We start from the raw sequence: 18,179 nt of genomic DNA, 5'->3' as shown, positions 1-18,179 counted from the left end.
CATTGTCTGTGTGAGTTGGAGAAGAAATTGATATGATTGTTAGGGCTGACAGAGGCATTGAATTTAGGAAAGGGGCCCAGCTTGCATATTATCGGTTGAATTGATGGCAACTAAATCTAAACTTGATGTACTTATTAATGGTTTGCTGAGCTGATTGCTCAGTGAGAAGTGAGTCGGGCAGTGAGAGGTTGAGCTGGGATTAATAAATGAGACCAGACACTAAGCGAAAGGTTTTAATGAGCATAGCTGGTTTAATTCCTGCAGCCAGTCACAGGAATGTGGTTTGAGGTTTCTTTATGATGCAGGGGCTTGGCGGTTGGTCACTATAGTTGAAGATACATTTTATGTAAAACAGTTTGGGACAAAGAGGTTTTGCTGTGAGATACTTTGGTGTTGCAGGCAGCAGGGTTATTTCACTGTGGATGGAAAGGACAAAAGTTTTGGACATCTGTCACACGCCAGCGCATGCCCTCCGCCCTCCAGACAATGAAGCTGTGGACAGGGGGTGGTGTCAAGGGGAAGAGGGTCAGGGTCTTCTCCACTCTTCCTGTCCTTTTATTCTACGCTCTCTTGAGCTTATTATGGGCTCTGTACATAACACAAATGGCCCCTTGGCTCCCCTCCAGTTTTACAACTTGGACTCAAAATATTGTTTTAACAAAATGACTCACAAGAGAAAAAAGATATTGGTAACTTTTGATTTCACTGGTCTATTTTAGTTTTAATAATTACTAGAAAGTATTCGGGTAAGTAATATATAATACAGATTATAGGGAAACAGTGACAATACTCAGAGACACTTTTAAATCACAGAGGAATTTCCTTGAATTAAATCCCAAGTAAATATTATAATTCTTTATTTACCATATGAAACCTTACTCCTTTTATACGGTGAGTGCCCTGTACACAAATTTCACACGTTCGCCTGTTTGACTGATTTCCTATTTAGTGACTCACAGGCCTCAGGTTAATTATTGGAATTTGTTGTTCCATGTGAACACAATGTAGTGTATTACTATTAATACATGTTTTTTTTAAGAAAAGGTCCTAGGAAATAAAAATGTGGACCAATAAAATAAAGCATTTTGAATGAACAATCAATTATCATATATTAGGCTTGTACCTGGTTTAAAAGAGCAAATGTATATGTATAAGGACAAGATATAAAAACATTTTAGGTCAAATTTAAAGCATACCCATTTTAAACCTTTTTGGAATTACACAGACAAAAAGACAAAGTCAGGTTTTTTTGGTGTGATATCTTCATTTCCATGACACAACAGTCTTTAGTGAGGTAGACTTTTTACAGGTCAAAACAATTGGAAACATTGCTCTCTCGAACTGGCATGTGAAATGACATGAAATAAATACTTCCATGTACAATGTCTTCAAAATGAGGTAGAAATGGTTACAGAGAATGTACAAGATACAACAAAAGCTAACTGAACTGATATATAACACTGAAACGCCTTTTTCTGTCAGTTGGACACATTCAACTTATAACTTCAATGAATCAAAGTAACACCAAAAGAAAAACGGATATACTGTCGTTTGTTGCAGTGTGTAGGTTCATGTAGAGCACATTCTTTGTGAGGCGTTGAAGAGCATTCACTTGTTTTAGCTAAGCGCTTAAATACTTTTAAAATCTGGGGGTAAGAATACATGATGTTTTGTGTAACACCTTTTTGTTAATTAGCTTTTTCTAAATCATATTTTTAAAAGTAATATTTGTGTGCTGCAGGTATTTTTCCAGCCAGTTAAATTTCATGAATATATTTCCAAATAAAATACCTTTTCAACACTTACAATGTAAGACTAAATCTGAATCTGCATTTCAGCCTAAATCTTTCTATTTAAAAGAGGATTCGCTCTCTGCACATGTTTTTTCACAAAAAATATTGGTATGGCACAAAGTATGAAGGGATTGTGGAGTTACAAAGCTACAACTCGGTGGAAATAAAGATTTACAGTTGTAACTGTACATATTTTCTGACAGTGCACATACTTGGTAAATATCTAACTTCTCCCTTCTTCATGATGTCAATTCATGTTAGAGCTCAAATCAAGATGGTGAAAGTGTGCCAAGCGGTTTAAAATACTAATTTAAGAAACTGGAGATTGGACACTATTAAGACATTTGATAAACATACCTATTATAGAGCATATGCTGTATCTATATTTGTATGTCTTGATATGTCAAAGTTGTTTTTTCAGGAGTGCTCAATTTTGAATTTGTCCACAGAAAAACTATTCCCTACAGCTAACTACACTAACACTTTACATGTCATTAATTTCTCCACCAAAACCTATAAGAGAATTACATCTATACATGAAGAAATATGTTTCATATATCTAAAAACATCATTGATGTACATTATGGCGAATATTGTCCTTTTAAAAAAAATATCTGAATTACATTCAACATTTCAGGCCTTGGTACAAAAACCTCAAGTTTAATTTCCCCAGAGCTAAGAAGCTGTGTGTGTGTGTGTGTGTGTGTGTGTGTGTGTGTGTGTGTGTGTGTGTGTGTGTGTGTGTGTGTGTGTGTGTGTGTGTGTGTGTGTGTGTGTGTGTGTGTGTGTGTGTGTGTGTGTGTGTGTGTGTGTGTGTGTGTGTGTGTGTGTGTGTGTGTGTGTGTGTGTGTGTGTGTGTGTGTGTGTGTGTGTGTGTATCAAAGGCCTTGTAAGTGTGTTGTTTCCCTGAAGTGTTCAGAGTTCGTTTTGCTCTTAATAAAAGCCATGGCTCCGTTTTCATCTTGCTCCATAAAGCTCCCTACAAACACCCTAAGGTAATAACATACAATCTTATTTTATCATTCTGAGGTAACAATATTCTTCCTGAGTATTCAATAACACAACTATAATCATCCTTTTGAGAGGCAAAAGTAAAGAGAATGCATATTTAAAAAAAGAAAGAAAAGTAAATCGTATAGCAAACAAGCGGGTGGATCTTCATTAATAAAGTAATACTGAGCAAAAAAAGAGGAGGAACTCAAAAGCACTTATCCTCCGCTGAGACTCTCAGTCCGGGCTGTGCATCGAAACAGAAGTAACAAACAGGCCGTTAAACTGTTTTCTCTGAGTGAGGTTTTATAGTATGCAGAATTAAGCATTGTTGTTTTGTAGATTTGTACAATCACTATTGCTTGTGATCATTTTAATAGTAAATGTGTAAGCTGCATTTTTATCGGCAGATTCCTTAGAAATAAAGCTGTTAGTTCCAAGATGAGGAGAAATCTGCATCTACAGGTATGCTGTTATTTTGTGAAAGCTAAATACATTTCTAAATGGACATTACATTTTAGATTATTTCCCCACTTTTTACATCATAACAATTTTAAAGGTCGGTTTCATATACTCTATATGTAATCATTTGATAAGCAGCTTGTTAAGTATTAACTGGACAGTCAAGAAAAAAAAAAGTTTTTGCCAAAAAAGAAGCAGGACACCTGGATAGGATAAGATAAAGAACGAGAAAAGAAAACTGAAAGAAAGTTTGGAGTGAGTAAAGGTGGCGAGAAAGCGAGGGATGAGCGGGGAAACATTCATTTTTCGAGGCAGGGCGACACACCGAGCCTCAGGGTCAGCTGTGTAAAGTAGCAGTGATTGTGCTGAAGTAGTATGGCAATCTCACCATCTCAGTTATTGCTCTCCTTACTTTTTGGTCAGTAATGATTTTTTGTGGTGTGGTTAAAAGTATTGCAGTCAAAGGCCTTTTACATACATAATGACCACAAATAATTACAACAACTTCTAAAACAGCAACATTTCAGTGAAGCTGCAGCAGTAGCAGAAAAGGAAATAAATAGGATCCTGAGAGAAACAGACACTCACACCTTTAGACTGTCTTAAAGCTATCTATGTAGAGAATGCCTTGACCTCACCCCTAAGACTTACCTCAACCTTGCAGGGCAAAATGCCTCTGTGAATCTTTGGAAAAACAGGAATAATGAAAATATTAAAGATGCACAAGAAATACCAGTCTTGTGTACTAGTGAAATTAAACCTTTCATTGACAGATCCAATGTTGTTCCCTAGATTAAGAAGCCTGGTTGGTTTCAAACAGAGATCCTCTCTGTTGTCAGCGCCCTGCAGCGGGGTCCTCAGATCGTGTGTGCGATGCGGGGATCTTCATAGACATTCTCTGTTGCTGAGGAAAGCTGTGCTCCGCTGAAGCACTCTCTCCTGCCAAGCCTGGCGGGGGGCTGTAGTCCCCTGCCCCGCCGTAGGAGGGGGACATCATGGGCTTTCCTGGTTTGTAGGCCTGTGGGTCTGAGGCAGAGACGCTCAAATCGTAGCCGTTGCCGTGCCCGTTGCCATGCCCATTGCCGTGACTTTTGCTATGACCGTTTCCGTACTTTCTGTAGCGGGATCCCTCCACTTCCGCTCCCTCCTGTCCTTCCTCTGCCATCTCGAAGGCCTTGCGTTTCAGCGGCACCCCTCCCTCGGAGCTCCCTCCAAGGCTGTGAGTTTGGTAGCTGTAACCGCCCCCAACCATGGTGGGCCTCGGGGCCAGTGGAGTAGGGGCACTGATTCCAGGGGGCAGGTAGGAGGCACTGGGGTGGCTGTATCCAGAGGACAGGCCGGGCTGGGGGTAGCACCCTGGGGGGTAGTTGTAGACAGGAGTACTGGCACTGTAGCTGGGCACTAGAGTGGGTGCGGCCTGCAGAGTGTGTAGAGGGGCAGGGGGAAGTGCTGCGCCGGGCTGAGGGCAGTAACCTGAGGACAGGTAGGTGCTGTTGTAGGCAGGAGGGTAATCCTGAGAGGACGGGGCCCCGCAGGAGCCAGCACCACCGAAGCCTGGCTCAGAGGCCAAGTTACTGCTCACTACTGTCACACTTCCTGTGGTTGGGATGCCCACCTTGCCAGTTAAGGCCTCCAGTCCAGGGTAACACTCCATGCCCTGACCTAGAACCCATGGCTCAGATTCAGTTTTCAGGAAAGTCCCAGGCTCAGGGTAGGCCCCTGAAGGAGGGCGATCATAGGCCAGCTCCAAGCCTGAGTACTTCTCAGCGTAGCGTTTGAGCAGAGAAGAAGCCGTAAGGGCCGATATGTCATCACTGGCCCAGGGGCAACCTCCAGGGCCGTAGCCACGGCGTCCAGCAGCGCCGTAGGGGTCGTGTTTGTGGGCAGATGGCGGTGAGGTGGTAGAGGTGACATCTAGGTGCTGCTCAGGCCACTGAGATAAGGGGGCGGCGTGCTCCGGGGACCAGTGCATCTTCAACAGACCTGACAAAACGAGACCAGAGCTGAATTAGTCCACACAATTGAAAACATTTAAATGGGTCTTCGAATATAAAAAATATACAAGGCCCAACCCATCCCCAAATCACACAACCAAAACAAAAAAGCAGAAAAGTTTATAAAGTAAAACAACTTTTGTTTTACAACACCAAACATGTTTTGGTTTAAATTCAAGTTAATACTACTCTTTAAACTGATTATTCATGATGTGATTAATCCTAGATAATTATTGTGATTAGCAGTATTACATTTTTTTATCGATTGACACCACTATACAAAAAAAGTACTGGTTTTCGTTTATGCATCAACTAAGATTCTTAACCCATGCAATTCACCACAGATTTTGGCCGACATCAGCAGCCCACAAAATACATAATGTATCAGAGTTAATGAAGAGAACTGTTTTTGCAGCATTTTGTCCAACCCAGATGTTTGAGATGTTTTGCCTCCTCCTGAGTCCGGCTTCATGAATATCTGCCCTCATAATCACATCGGATGGCTGACCCTTTTTCCAGAACCATGTCAATGCTTAGCCTGTGCTCTTCTACACAGCCTCGTCCAGGCAGGGGACAACTGCTCTAATCTTTATGTGAAGCCGGCAACATAGCCTCCAGCCCGGTCTCCACGGCGATAAGCCTCTATCAGCCCGCGAGCTGCCCTCTGCCTTTGCCTCTCTCACATTAGGGCCATTGTTGTCTCTCTGTGACTCTCTTAGTGCACAAAGCCGCCCCCACCGAGCGTGTGATCTAATTCGGCCCAAACCTCAGGGGTCTGCTGGATGGGGGATAGGAGGCGGGGTCAGTGTGCGGAGGGGGTATCGGAGTAGGTTTTCATCATACTGCCCAGCAAGACTGGACCAGTTTATCTACGACCACTATTAACCAATCGATTTGATCAGAATTTGACGTGCAATGTGTGATAATACATGCACATTCACACAAACAAGCAATCCACTGGTTTATTGGTTGTGGGCTTTGATTGGCTTTTGCAGGCCTTGTCTTTTTGAACTGGCTTTAGTCTGACATTCCAGGAATTGCAGAGTATTATTAAACTGTCCGGACCCCAGGTCTGAGCCAGAGGGGCTTCCCAATCCCTACAACAGCACTGGACATGGAAGAAGTTACCGCCTCAGTTTCACCAACAGGGGTGGACCAAGTGCATGTTTTTTTTATATCAATACATTGGCACCAATATCTCTTGCAATATTTTGGCATAAATGTATCTTTTCTTTGTAACTGTTCTGAGTTTTGGCCTTTTTCTATGGACGACTCACATGCCTGCTCTTAAACAGCGTACATGTGGTGAATGGCAGGTTGTGTGACATGTCCACCAGGACCATCATATGGGTCTCAAATGGTCCACATGTTGATCCCTAAATTAAATGATCCTTCAGCCCAATAATCCCACTCATCCAATCCAGGGATCGCAGTGCTCTCGACCAGCAAAGCTCCACCCTGTGCTCCTTGGAGTCTGACTGGCCATGGTGCTCATCCTGGGCATTAAAACAGTAGTTGCACAAGGCTTATGTTCACACACACACACACACACACACACACACACACACACACACACACACACACACACACACACACACACACACACACACACACACACACACACACACACACACACACACACACACACACACACACACTTCTTTCTAGGTCAACAGATTCACAAAAATTGCTCAAAATGAAGGAATACAAGAGATGTTTCTGTACACTAGATTTAGAATAAAAAATAACCAACTAGTAAAATGTTTAACCCCGACCAGAGGGAGTTGATTCTATAGTAATCTACAGATCATGAATAGATCGAATGGGCACAAGGTTAGGGAGCCCCTAAACCCTTTAACTCGTAACTACAGTGTCTACTGTGTACGCTTAGTATCAATATCAGAGCCATAAAAAAGGTCCTCCCAAAAAGCCTGAAGGAATAAACTCAGTGTGTATCAGTAGGAGGCATCACATCGTCTTCAGAGGGGGAAAGTTGGAAGTTGTTACTCATTTGACAACAAAATCACTTTCTGAGACTGGAGTTTATTTTGTTCTTAGTTTTTTCTCTTTTCTTTAATCGAGGGTACAGCAGTATAGATGGTGTTGTTGGTTTAACAGATTATAAAGCTATTAGTGGCAAAATTGTGATTTTGGTCTATTGTTATACCCAATATCAGACTTTACAGCTGTACACATTGTTTCTACAATAGTATGTTTACCTCTCCAGTTTTAGGCTGAAGAAGGGGTTATAACATGAGAGAATTACAAACTTGGTTGAGAAAGAGACTGATGCCTTGTTGCAGTGTTCGCACTCATCCAGTCCCAGCAGAAACACACACTCTTCAGACTGATACTCACTGGTCATGCTGATTGCAGGCACGAGCCGACCGATCGCCGCCTCACCTTCAATCTACTCCTCTCACCCCGTCTTCACCCGATGCTTTATCATTTATCCGAGACATATTAAACCACAGTAATCTAATGTGTCTGGGATCCTTCTCAAAATGCAGCGGAGGAATGTTAAAACTAAGGATCACTGTGTGATCAGGAGATGCAAGAATAAACTGGAGGGTCTGCCTGGGTTAAGGACCAGACTAATGAAGGATTAGAGCACTCAAGGCTTATTGCAGTGTCAATCTCCCAGGAGCTGGCTGCAAACCAAAAACTCAGAAGAAGGTTTTATTCCAAGGCTGAGCAACATAGCAAATGTTGATCATTATTGTGTGCAATAGCACAACATTAAAATAACATATATAATAATAGTTACATACATGGTTACAAAATAAGAATGTTTAAAGGCACAAAAGGTCTGAGCAATATGAAAATATATATCCTAAAAACTGTCTAAACAAAAGAAAATTGTATATGCTTTCTGTATCGTTTCAGATCTGAAATACACTAGGCCTGTAATTACACTGTTTATCATTTTATCTTTACCTAGTGTTATTTTATGAATGACTAGAAGACATATTTTATCGCAATATACAACGTTATAGAGATATAAAATGACCTCTATTGTGTTAGAAGATTTTCACCATGCCCTAGTTAGTAGTGACTGGTGCTGTTAATCATTTTAGTGTCACATTTATACCTATTCTTTTCTTTTTGAAAGTGAACATTTTTGTATTTGTTTCATACTGTATAGGCAGATGCCACTACTATAAACAAGTACATGCAGAATGTTACCTATAGAGGGTATACCTATTATAATAAAGCACTAATTACTAAAATAACAATAACTAGCAAACTCCAGTTTGTTATGTAACGCTTAATAAACCATTGTTATTCTTTGTCAGCTGACAAATAATATACTATTTTTCATGAGCTCATATTCCCAATAGATACTTAGTAGTTTAGAGAATGCAACCATGTTTGCCTATTTCCCATTCAGATTTTGGGCCAGATTAAAGCCTCTTACTGTTCCCAAGTACTCTAGTATCAGACATCTGTGTTAAAGTGAGGATTTTAAGGAGCAGGGTTGGGGTATTAGGAAGGATGAGTGAGGGGAGCCCCTTACTCTAATCTAGCACCTCATGTTGGCTCAGGGCTTGGAAACACCCCTCCATTCTTGGCCATGCTTGGCTTACCAAGAGACAAAGATGAGTACTAAGCCGGCTTGGTGCTATGACAGCTTTCCTTAATCATTGTGATTATCATACTGTCCACCAGTGCTTCCTCTTTGTCCTGCAGCAGTGCGGCTACTGGACACATCAGATGAAGGGCAGCTCACAGCGAGGAGAAAACATAGAAACAGCACCATGAAAGAGCAGTCGGTTTATTTAAAGAAATATGTTATGCTATGTGTGCTGTCACTACGCGTTTCCTACGTCACTTCCTTAGGCTCTAACTGTCATCACGGCTAGGAAGGTTACTTAAGAAATGTTACACGTTAAAGATTCATAGTTACCCCGTTTCTTTTTTTGACGTATAGAAACATTTTGTCACAATATGGTTGCTCAGTGCATGTACTTTCCTGCACTCAGTGAGTCAGTGTATTTTCAGCACATTGTACCTCGAATTTTCCCTTTGCTCTTGGATCTTTCTCACATTGAAATGAATGAGAATGCTGATCATTTTGACTTTATTTGAAAAGATGAACGCCTAACCTCAAGCTACGGTGAAGTGACACTTGGACCAGTATTAGGTCTCAGTTCAATACCAACATCTTACTCCAAACATAGTTATGTTAATATACTCACAGATTAATTTCTTCACATAAAACAGTAACAGTAAATGTGCACGTTTCAAAATGGCTTTGCTAATTAAATAATAACAAATGTTTGCATTATTATTGAGAAGAGTGAGATGACATCCGGATAAGTGCTCCACTGAACGTGTTTTGGCAAGAAGGGATCAAGCATAACGAGGTTAGAGGGAAATACTAACATCCCACGCAGACCAGTCCTGCAGACACTAGAGATATATACATGTGGTGAGAGGCGTATGTAAGCTGCCGCAAAATCCTCTGGGTACTTAAAGAAACCGCAGAGTGACCTGCGGTGTAGCTGCAGTGTGTAGACACTTACACTCACAATTATAAATCTGACTTGAGATTTTTTAATTATCCCAACACAAACAAGTAATTCTCCATTAATCTACCCAGAGCCGGAATGTAAATTCTTCCACTTCTCTCGTCATCGTGACCTAAACATAATTATGCTACATGGCCTCAAGGTCCACCAGAACACGTCTCGTCAATGTGGAATGCAGGATTTCTGCAGGTCCTTAAAAATCTTAAATTTAGACCTAAAATGTTCTTAATTACAGTTCAATAGATCTCAAAGTTAATAGATCTGAAGGTTATGCTGCATTGTTTTGTTAATTTGCAAATAAACAATAGGGTGTTAGGAATTTGGTATTTTTCTTAGCTCCATGTTTTAATTCTTAGCTTTTTGTTAATAAGATTACATTTTTATTAAAAATGAAGTTCCCCCCTGACAATAAAGTTAAAAGTATTGAGTTGAGTTATTTAACCCTGATCAGAATTGCCATGATATATATGAGCCGACTTACCCTGTTATATTACCTGTATATTACTACTTTATTGTTTAATCATGTCAATAGATTATAAGTAATTCTAGCACTTATTGTATTTCATACTAATCTTCCTATGCCCGCAAAAGAGTCTTAATTTTAAGAACCTGCAAAAACCCTGAAAACAAGAGCTTGATCCATTTGTGAAACGTGAACTAGACTGAGTGTAACTCTCTCATCTCTCTATCGAGCTGTCAACAACCTCCACTAAAACCTCACTGCTCTACCCGTCACATGTTGTCATCGATAGGATATGCAGCAATTAAACCAAATGATTTTCTCTTTCAAGTAAACACAATTAAGAAAGTCACAGAGGTTTTCTGTGCATCAGTGGAGGATAGCCTGACTTGTCGTCCACTGCATGGTCAGTATGAGTAATTAGGGGTTAATTAGATGAAAGTACGTGTGGGGGAAGGGGTTGACTGGGTTGGGGATTTGGGGGGTTGTGAAGCATCACAGGCTGGTTGGCTAGATGGGGAGTGGAAACCAAAATCTGGAGCTGAAAGGTCCTGTGTTAGTGCTTTTTACTCCACTCACAATAAACAAAGACTTACATTTCCTGAGGATGGGCAGACACTCAGAAACACACACGCCCAGATGCACTCACAGGCTCAAGCTAGCTTCTATATTGTGCTTCAGACACTGTTTAGCTTCAGCTGGCCAACAGGCAGAGGAGCTCATGGTCATCTATGGGATGAGTCAGGCTGCAGGAATGCCAGGAATCTAACCTGAGATCTATTTACAAAGCACATATCCTCTCCACACGCTCACCACACACTGTCCACTCTGTGGCTGGAGGAAGGGAGCGAGAGAACACGCTCACTTACAGTGCTGATGAATGACCCTATCAGCTGTTTGCGCATTATTGGCCGATTTGTATTAGTTAGAGTTAATTCACACCACTGCCTGTACAATCAATACATCAGAGGAGAAATGGGATATGAATACACATGGAGCCTGTCAGGGTTGTCATTGGTCCACACTCATAACACAGCTATCTCTGTCTTCTTTGCTTACTAAGTAAATGAGGGTTAGATTGTTATGTAAGCAGTGACCATAGTCTAAAACGCTGCAGCCAGTGTGAAGGAGGATCTGCTGAGGAGAAAAAAAACCTCCCTCTTTCCCCTTCCCCCTTTTCTCCAGGCCTGCACAGTCCACCAGGCCACAAAGCTGTCAGTCAATCTACTACTGTCCCTTATCTGACTCGACTTTCACACACCAATTTTAACACAAAGCTCTACTGACGAACTACTTGACCTTAAATAAATGTAGTCCACCTTTCCCCCTCATTGTATTTTACTTTATTTTACAATTGTTCACTCTTGTTTTGCCCTGAAGTCTCCATTTCATGACCCAGCCTCCTTCTTGCTGTGCTGTAGTAAAGACAGGGCCGTGTGTCCGAGCCTGTGTGGTCAGTTTCCCTACCCCCACTCCTTTAGCTCTCACACACACACACACACACACACACACACACACACACACGCACACACGCACGCACGCACGCACGCGCGCACGTGCGCACGCGCGCGCGCGTGGCCCCTCTCTGCTTATTGTGTCCTCTCATATATCAGGCTGCAGCTGACCAGTCCCTCCTTGCGTCCTCTCCATCTGCCCTTCACTTTTCTCTTTCTCTGTCCTTTTACCCGCAGCAGCACGGGTCTTAACTATAACACCTAATGAGGATCTAAGGTGTGCTACAATCTGCTTTACGAGCTTTCGTGATTGCTATGGAGGACTAATGTGTGTGTGTGAATGGAGGCGGAGGGTAAATGTTTATTTGTCCCTTTATGCAGGACTAATGAGAAGCTGGTGACACCAGATTACTAACGATCTGGCTTTCATTCACAGAATCACTTCACCCTGGTTACTAGTGGCTAAAAGGGGCTAAAACTGCTAATCATCGTTATGGCCATAGCTCATACTGAGGTGTGGTTGATTGTGATTGCATGTTTACTTGTGTGAGGGTGTGTGTAAAATGGAAAAGAGATGTGAGAATCTGCTATCAAAATAGTGTTGTTTTTTTAAAGATAAATACTATTATAGGTTTGCTTGTAGTCGAGACATTTGTGGGAAGTTATCTAACGTGACGCTGTGAGTCTTTTTGAGAGAGGAATGTTACAGACGTACGTTACTAAAACTTCTCTCCGCTCACAAAACTCTCTCTTTCTTACAGACGTTTTCTGTGGTTTGTCTCTGTGCATCTGTGTAGCTCTTTAGAATATTGAAACCTATGAATAAATCCCTGTTGCATTATTCCAATCAGGTTAGCGTTGTAATCCTGTTAAAGCTTGGCCTAATCAATAGCCCAGTCAATCAATATAAGCATATTCATCAGGCTGGATAGCAACCTCTCATGATTAGCACATATACAAGCACGGCCTGAACTGTGATGTGTCGAGGAGGTTTATCTGATTTGATCTGAATTTACATAATAATGTTGCAAACACAGAACATCTGTCCACTCTGATAAGGTTGCATTTTTCATGAATGTTTCCGACACAAAACACCATTATCATAGTTTGATAGACAAGCTTTTAGATTGCAGTTCATTGATAAAGACAATGGGTGTGATAGTGATATCATTGTTTATAAATACGTACAACATTTTATGTATCTAGTATTCTTAAAGAAAAGTCAGCTGCTCTCTGCACTGCTTCACAAGTACATGCTGCTCCTGAGAAAGACAGTGGGGCTTTAGCTTCTGTCTGTTTCAACAAATTGTTACTATATTCACATGGAGGGGGCTGAAAAAGCTGAAAAATGAACACTTTCTGTGAAATTCCTCAAAGCAGAGTCTGGAGACTCAGCTGTTAAAGCCATTAGTATATCTGTCTTCTCAAAATGACTACTCTGAGACGCCCCCAGCCCCTCGCTTCCCTCTACTGAACCACAGGAGATGAGTCCTGGACAAAAGATGAAGTTGTGCAGAAAAACAGACTCAAATCAACCTAGTTTGCATTGTTCACGAACATGCAAAACAGATACGTCATTGGACAGGATCAGGGGTGCCCATTACGTTGATCACGATTGACCGGTCGATCGCAAAGGTAGTGTTGGTAGATCGCATGGCATTGAAAAAAAATAAAAATAAAAATAATTAATTTTTTTAAGTTATCCTATCATCCATCCTTACCGTGGCATTTGCCACTCGATTGACGTACAGGTAAGCCAGTCTGAGTTGTATCGTGCCATACAGGTTCATGCAGTCATGAGGGGGCCGCACCTCCTCATCTGAAGCGCAAATGCGGCGCACTATTATGCGCTTATGCGGCGCAATTAGTGTAAGCGTGCCACAGTTTATCCGCCGTTTACTCCACTAGCACCCCCCCCCCCCCTCGTGCTCGCGACACAGATTGGGCAGGGGCGGCCCTGTAGGTAGATCTTTTGGGCTTGGTCATTTTAAAAGTAGCTCCCAAGCTGAAAAGGTGTGGGCACCCCTGGACAGGATGATCCACACATGTAAAGTAAAGTAAAAATAATCAGTGCAGACTTACTGTATGGGGTGACAGGACTGAGCATTCTGCTGCCCTGGCCCCAGGTGAAGAGGAGGGTCCACTTGGTGCTAGTGAGGGCCCAGCTGCATGCTGCGGGGCCTCCTGCTTCTCCTGGTGGTGGTGGTGTTGGCTCGGCTAGTGACTGCCCTCTTGGACCCCTCCATGGCTCATTTCACTGTTCAACACCGCTCCGACACGCTGCCACCTGAGGAGCACACACATGCCAGGGTTAGAACCAAAACACACACTGTACAAGAGGAGGATGTTTATTTTTTGAATGTGGCTAATTAAAATCTGATTATAGGGACATAATTAAAGATAAATGCATACATTAAAAAAAAAAGTTCTTATGTTGCTTGCATTTACTACAAGTTTAATTAGGTTAGAATGACAATTGAGAACACTTACTTTGGGGAAATATTTGCAGAAAACTAATATTGACTCACTTTTGCTTTTCCTCATTTTTTTCTGTCTGTTTATGTGCATGCACGTGTGCAAGCGACCAGTCAGGACAGTTTCAATGCTAAATGCCCTGAGAGAGAGGGGGGCTTTTTCTCTCTGACCACAAAACCACACAACCAGCGGAGACAAGTTTCTAATTCTTTAAGGCCACCCACATTTCATCACAAACACTGCAAACCACAACAGCAAAGTGCAAGGAGGCTCTCATCTCTAACATGGAATACATGAGGGGAAACAACTGTGTAAAGTGTAGAGCTGCAAAGACATGTAACCTGATGTGACAAACTATTGAATATGTCATATACAGTATATGTATTAAGAAGAGAAACTTCAGCATGTACAATGTTAAGCAACATAATAAAGAGGGCATAGAAAATGACAGGAATGTGCAAGAAGCAGCAGAAACATTGTCAGTACTGCTGGAAGGAGATAAAAGCAAAACATTTTTCAACAAGTCACTAAATATTTACTGACCTGTTATGCTTGATTTTGTTCCACGATGGATTCAATTAGGAAAGTAATCCACTATTCCACAAAGTACAACAGGGCAGTCGACATGTACATGTGTGAGCGTGTGTGTGAGTGTGTGTGTGTGTGTGTGTGTGTGGAGGTTGTACTGGGACCCTATCCTTCTCTCCTACACTCCCTCGCTCGCCCTCCAGCTCCCTTCTCCCTCCCCCCTCTCGCTCTCGCTCGCCCAGTGACAACAGAGCAGCACATACATCCCCTCCCCCAACCACGCCACCCCTCCCCCTCCTCCCTCTCCCTCTCTTTTGTTAAAACTATTTCAGCAGGAAGGGAGAGAGAGGGAAAAAGTGACCAATCATGCAGTGTCAGAGGAGAGCCTGTTTCCCCCTGCTGAGTGTGTTTGCATGCATTTCTGCACGTGTGCATTTGTGTATGATCTTATTTGAAAGGGTGTATGCATGTTTTTTTTTAATTGCAGACCATCATTGTGATGGATGAGCATGTCGGACACATGCTAGTGAAAAATTGTGAATTTTCTCCTTCACTGATCACATGAGAAGTTCAGTTATTGTCAATGACTTCTATTGATCTGGTACATTGATCTTAGTGGTGTTGGAGGGTGGAGTTGAAACAACCATGTCAATATTACCTAATTCCTGTGGTATCCCATCCCCCCTTACACACACACACACACGCGCACGCACACACGCATACACACACACACACACACACACACACACACACACACACACACACACACACACACACACTAGCCTGCACACATGCATGGGCAGCAGTAAATGACCTCCACATTGGCCTCAAACCTTTGACTAAGACGTTTGTACATTTCTTCACCCGTAATTGATCAATATCTGATATTCATATAAATACTCATGCAGGTTATGTAACATTTATTTTCTTTTACAGGGGCTCATTGAACTATTTCCCTCTAGTCTCTATTTTTGTTTCCAAGTCCCTCAAAACAGAGAAACACAGCTGTGGTTCTGCATTTAGAGTTATGGAGAAGGCGGGACAAGCTGGTCCACTCCTCATGTTACTCTGCTGTAAACACTCAAGGCCTTTCAGGACACACTCCTTCGGCTTTGGGCCTTGTCCCCCCCCCCCCCACAACACACACACATATACACATGGGCACATGTTTGACATGTGTGAGCCATGTTTCAGAAGGTCGTTCGAAGCTCAAACTGCAACTTTCCTTTGCAATTTCTATTTTATTGGACTGTAATTACATTACTATGTTTACAAAGCTGCATTTTATAAAAATTGAATACTTGTCATGATTACTTTCCAACCTTATTGGTGGTTGCAGTCCTTCAGATTCATGGAGATTAAGCTCATGTGAGCCATAAGTGGACAATCATCTGAGTTAGACTATTGCCAACACTAGCAGTGGAAGTGTTACAAGACCTTTCATCAGGTGAGGAGTAATGGCTAGTGCAGTGCTCAGCTCTTTCTCCCTTACCTGCTTTGCTGACGGACACTGAAAAAAAGCCACGCTGTTATTCTGCAAGCTAGGAAACAATACATCTAAACAATCCCAAATGTGCTGCAGGGGCTTTTCTTTTCATCACAGATAAGGTAGGCTGTTTGATACATTCTCCCCCAGATGTGGTCTCTTGTTACGTCAGAAACACCTCCCCATGCAGCCGTGCGGCCCTAAGCAGGTCACTGAGACAAGCCGAGGGACAAAGGGCAGAGTGTGTGCTAATGACAGGCGAACAGAAAGGTGCGGCTATCAGGAGGCCGGAGAGCAAGTTTACTGGCCGAGAGAGAGGAGAGGCTTTCCTCTTACAACTCCACTACTGAAACAAATATAACACACAGGAAGAGATAGATTTCTACACACATACAGTACACAAATAACGGCTATGCTGGAAATTGGACATGGTAACACTAAACGTTAGTCCCTTTGGCCCCGTGGGTGGGATAGGTCACATGATAGCACCCCAGAGAAGCTCAGCTGTTTGCCACTCTAATTCGGTCTCAAGCAGCTGAGCACTGGCCCACTGCTCCACTGAACTGTCCCACTAAGGATAAGTGTGTGTGTGTGTGTGTGTGTGTGTGTGTGTGTGTGTGTGTGTGTGTGTGTGTGTGTGTGTGTGTGTGTGTGTGTGTGTGTGTGTGTGTGTGTGTGTGTGTGTGTGTGTGTGTGTGTGTGTGTGTGTGTGTGTGTGTGTGTGTGTGTGTGTGTGTGTGTGTGTGTGTGTGTGTGTGTGTGTGTGTGTGTGTGTGTGTGTGTGTGTGTGTGTGTGTGTGAAGAGGGATGGGGTTCATGATAAAGTCCATGCATTTTAAACACAAACATACTGTAGCTGGAGTACAACACAAACAGATGTGAGGGGTGAATTATCAGGCAGAGACAAGAGGCCAAAACAGGAACAGGAAATCTTTTGGAAAAGAACAGGAAATGTGTGTATTGTTTCCAAAAGGCAATGTCACTGTCAGCAAAGTCCTTGGTTTGTACCATGTGGATAATATCTAGTGATTTGTATTGTTCTGACCATAAACATATCTACTGACAAGAACAAGACTAACAGATCCTAATAACAAATAATTTCAAAGTGTTTTTCTTCTGTGAAATAGAGTATTAATTCTTTTTAAAAATTATTCAAAACACAGCGGAGCCACTGGGTGACATTAAATCAACCTTGTTTACACGTCCATCTTAGAATCAGATGGTATGCACAAAAAACACATTTAAAAGAAAGAAACTCAAGGCAAATTTGAGAAACATATATATTTAAAAAAAGAAATGCTGCATATGTATGACCTTATCTTAAAGATGATTGTCTTCAAAAGGTACACATAGTCTTTGGCCTGTTTGCGGCAGGAAATGAATGTCAGAGTGATGAGAGACTAATACATTATACATTTTTGTTCTCTTCATGTTCAAATTCATCAATGTGCTGAATATTTGCACTTTTAAATAAAGAAACAGGAAACAAAGCACATACAGAATACTATACAATTGTTATGCTATCAAATTATTATTGCTGATATTTTCGGTGCCTTTTATTATCATGATCGTCAATTCTGGGAAATATGATACTGACTCTTTTCCACATATTCAGAAAAATCAATGAGGCAGACCAAAAACACACTAACACACAAAAGAGTAAATAGGTATGCACTTGAGTATGCACTCATCATGTGACCTCTCTTCTCCTCAAGTGCAGAAAGTCAATTAGCCAGCCTCTCATTTAGCATACTATATGTCTCTTCAAGGTTAAAAGGCAGTTACTGTCCACCAGAAGCTTTTACTGTTGTGTAATGTTCTTTTAAAAGACAATAAAGCATAAAGAAAAATGCTGAGCGGAGTAATGAGGGCAAAAGACAATGTTGATTCACGTGATTCTATATCTAATAACATCAACAAAACAGTTCAAACACAACCCATGAAAGCTTACTACGCACACACACACACACACACACACACACACACACACACACACACACACACA

At 41.8% G+C, this 18,179-nt stretch overlaps 1 protein-coding gene across 1 annotated transcript; it reads right to left on the bottom strand.

The window, feature by feature from the left end:
- Window positions 1–97: 97 nt before the first annotated feature.
- Window positions 98–14,900, bottom strand: LOC307039136 (fidgetin-like protein 2). Its single transcript, XM_079680954.1, has 3 exons — window positions 14,704–14,900; window positions 13,768–13,972; window positions 98–5,228 (listed from the first exon to the last, which is right to left on the bottom strand). The coding sequence occupies exons 2-3, from the start codon at window positions 13,790–13,792 to the stop codon at window positions 4,081–4,083; spliced, it is 1,173 nt and encodes a 390-aa protein (XP_079537080.1). The 5' UTR covers window positions 13,793–13,972; window positions 14,704–14,900; the 3' UTR covers window positions 98–4,080.
- Between the last annotated feature and the right edge of the window lie 3,279 nt (window positions 14,901–18,179).

Source organism: Notothenia rossii, assembly GCF_949606895.1.
Source record: "Notothenia rossii genome assembly, chromosome: 5".
In the NCBI taxonomy this organism is placed as follows: domain Eukaryota; kingdom Metazoa; phylum Chordata; class Actinopteri; order Perciformes; family Nototheniidae; genus Notothenia; species Notothenia rossii.
This window is presented reverse-complemented; position numbering and strand designations above follow the sequence as displayed.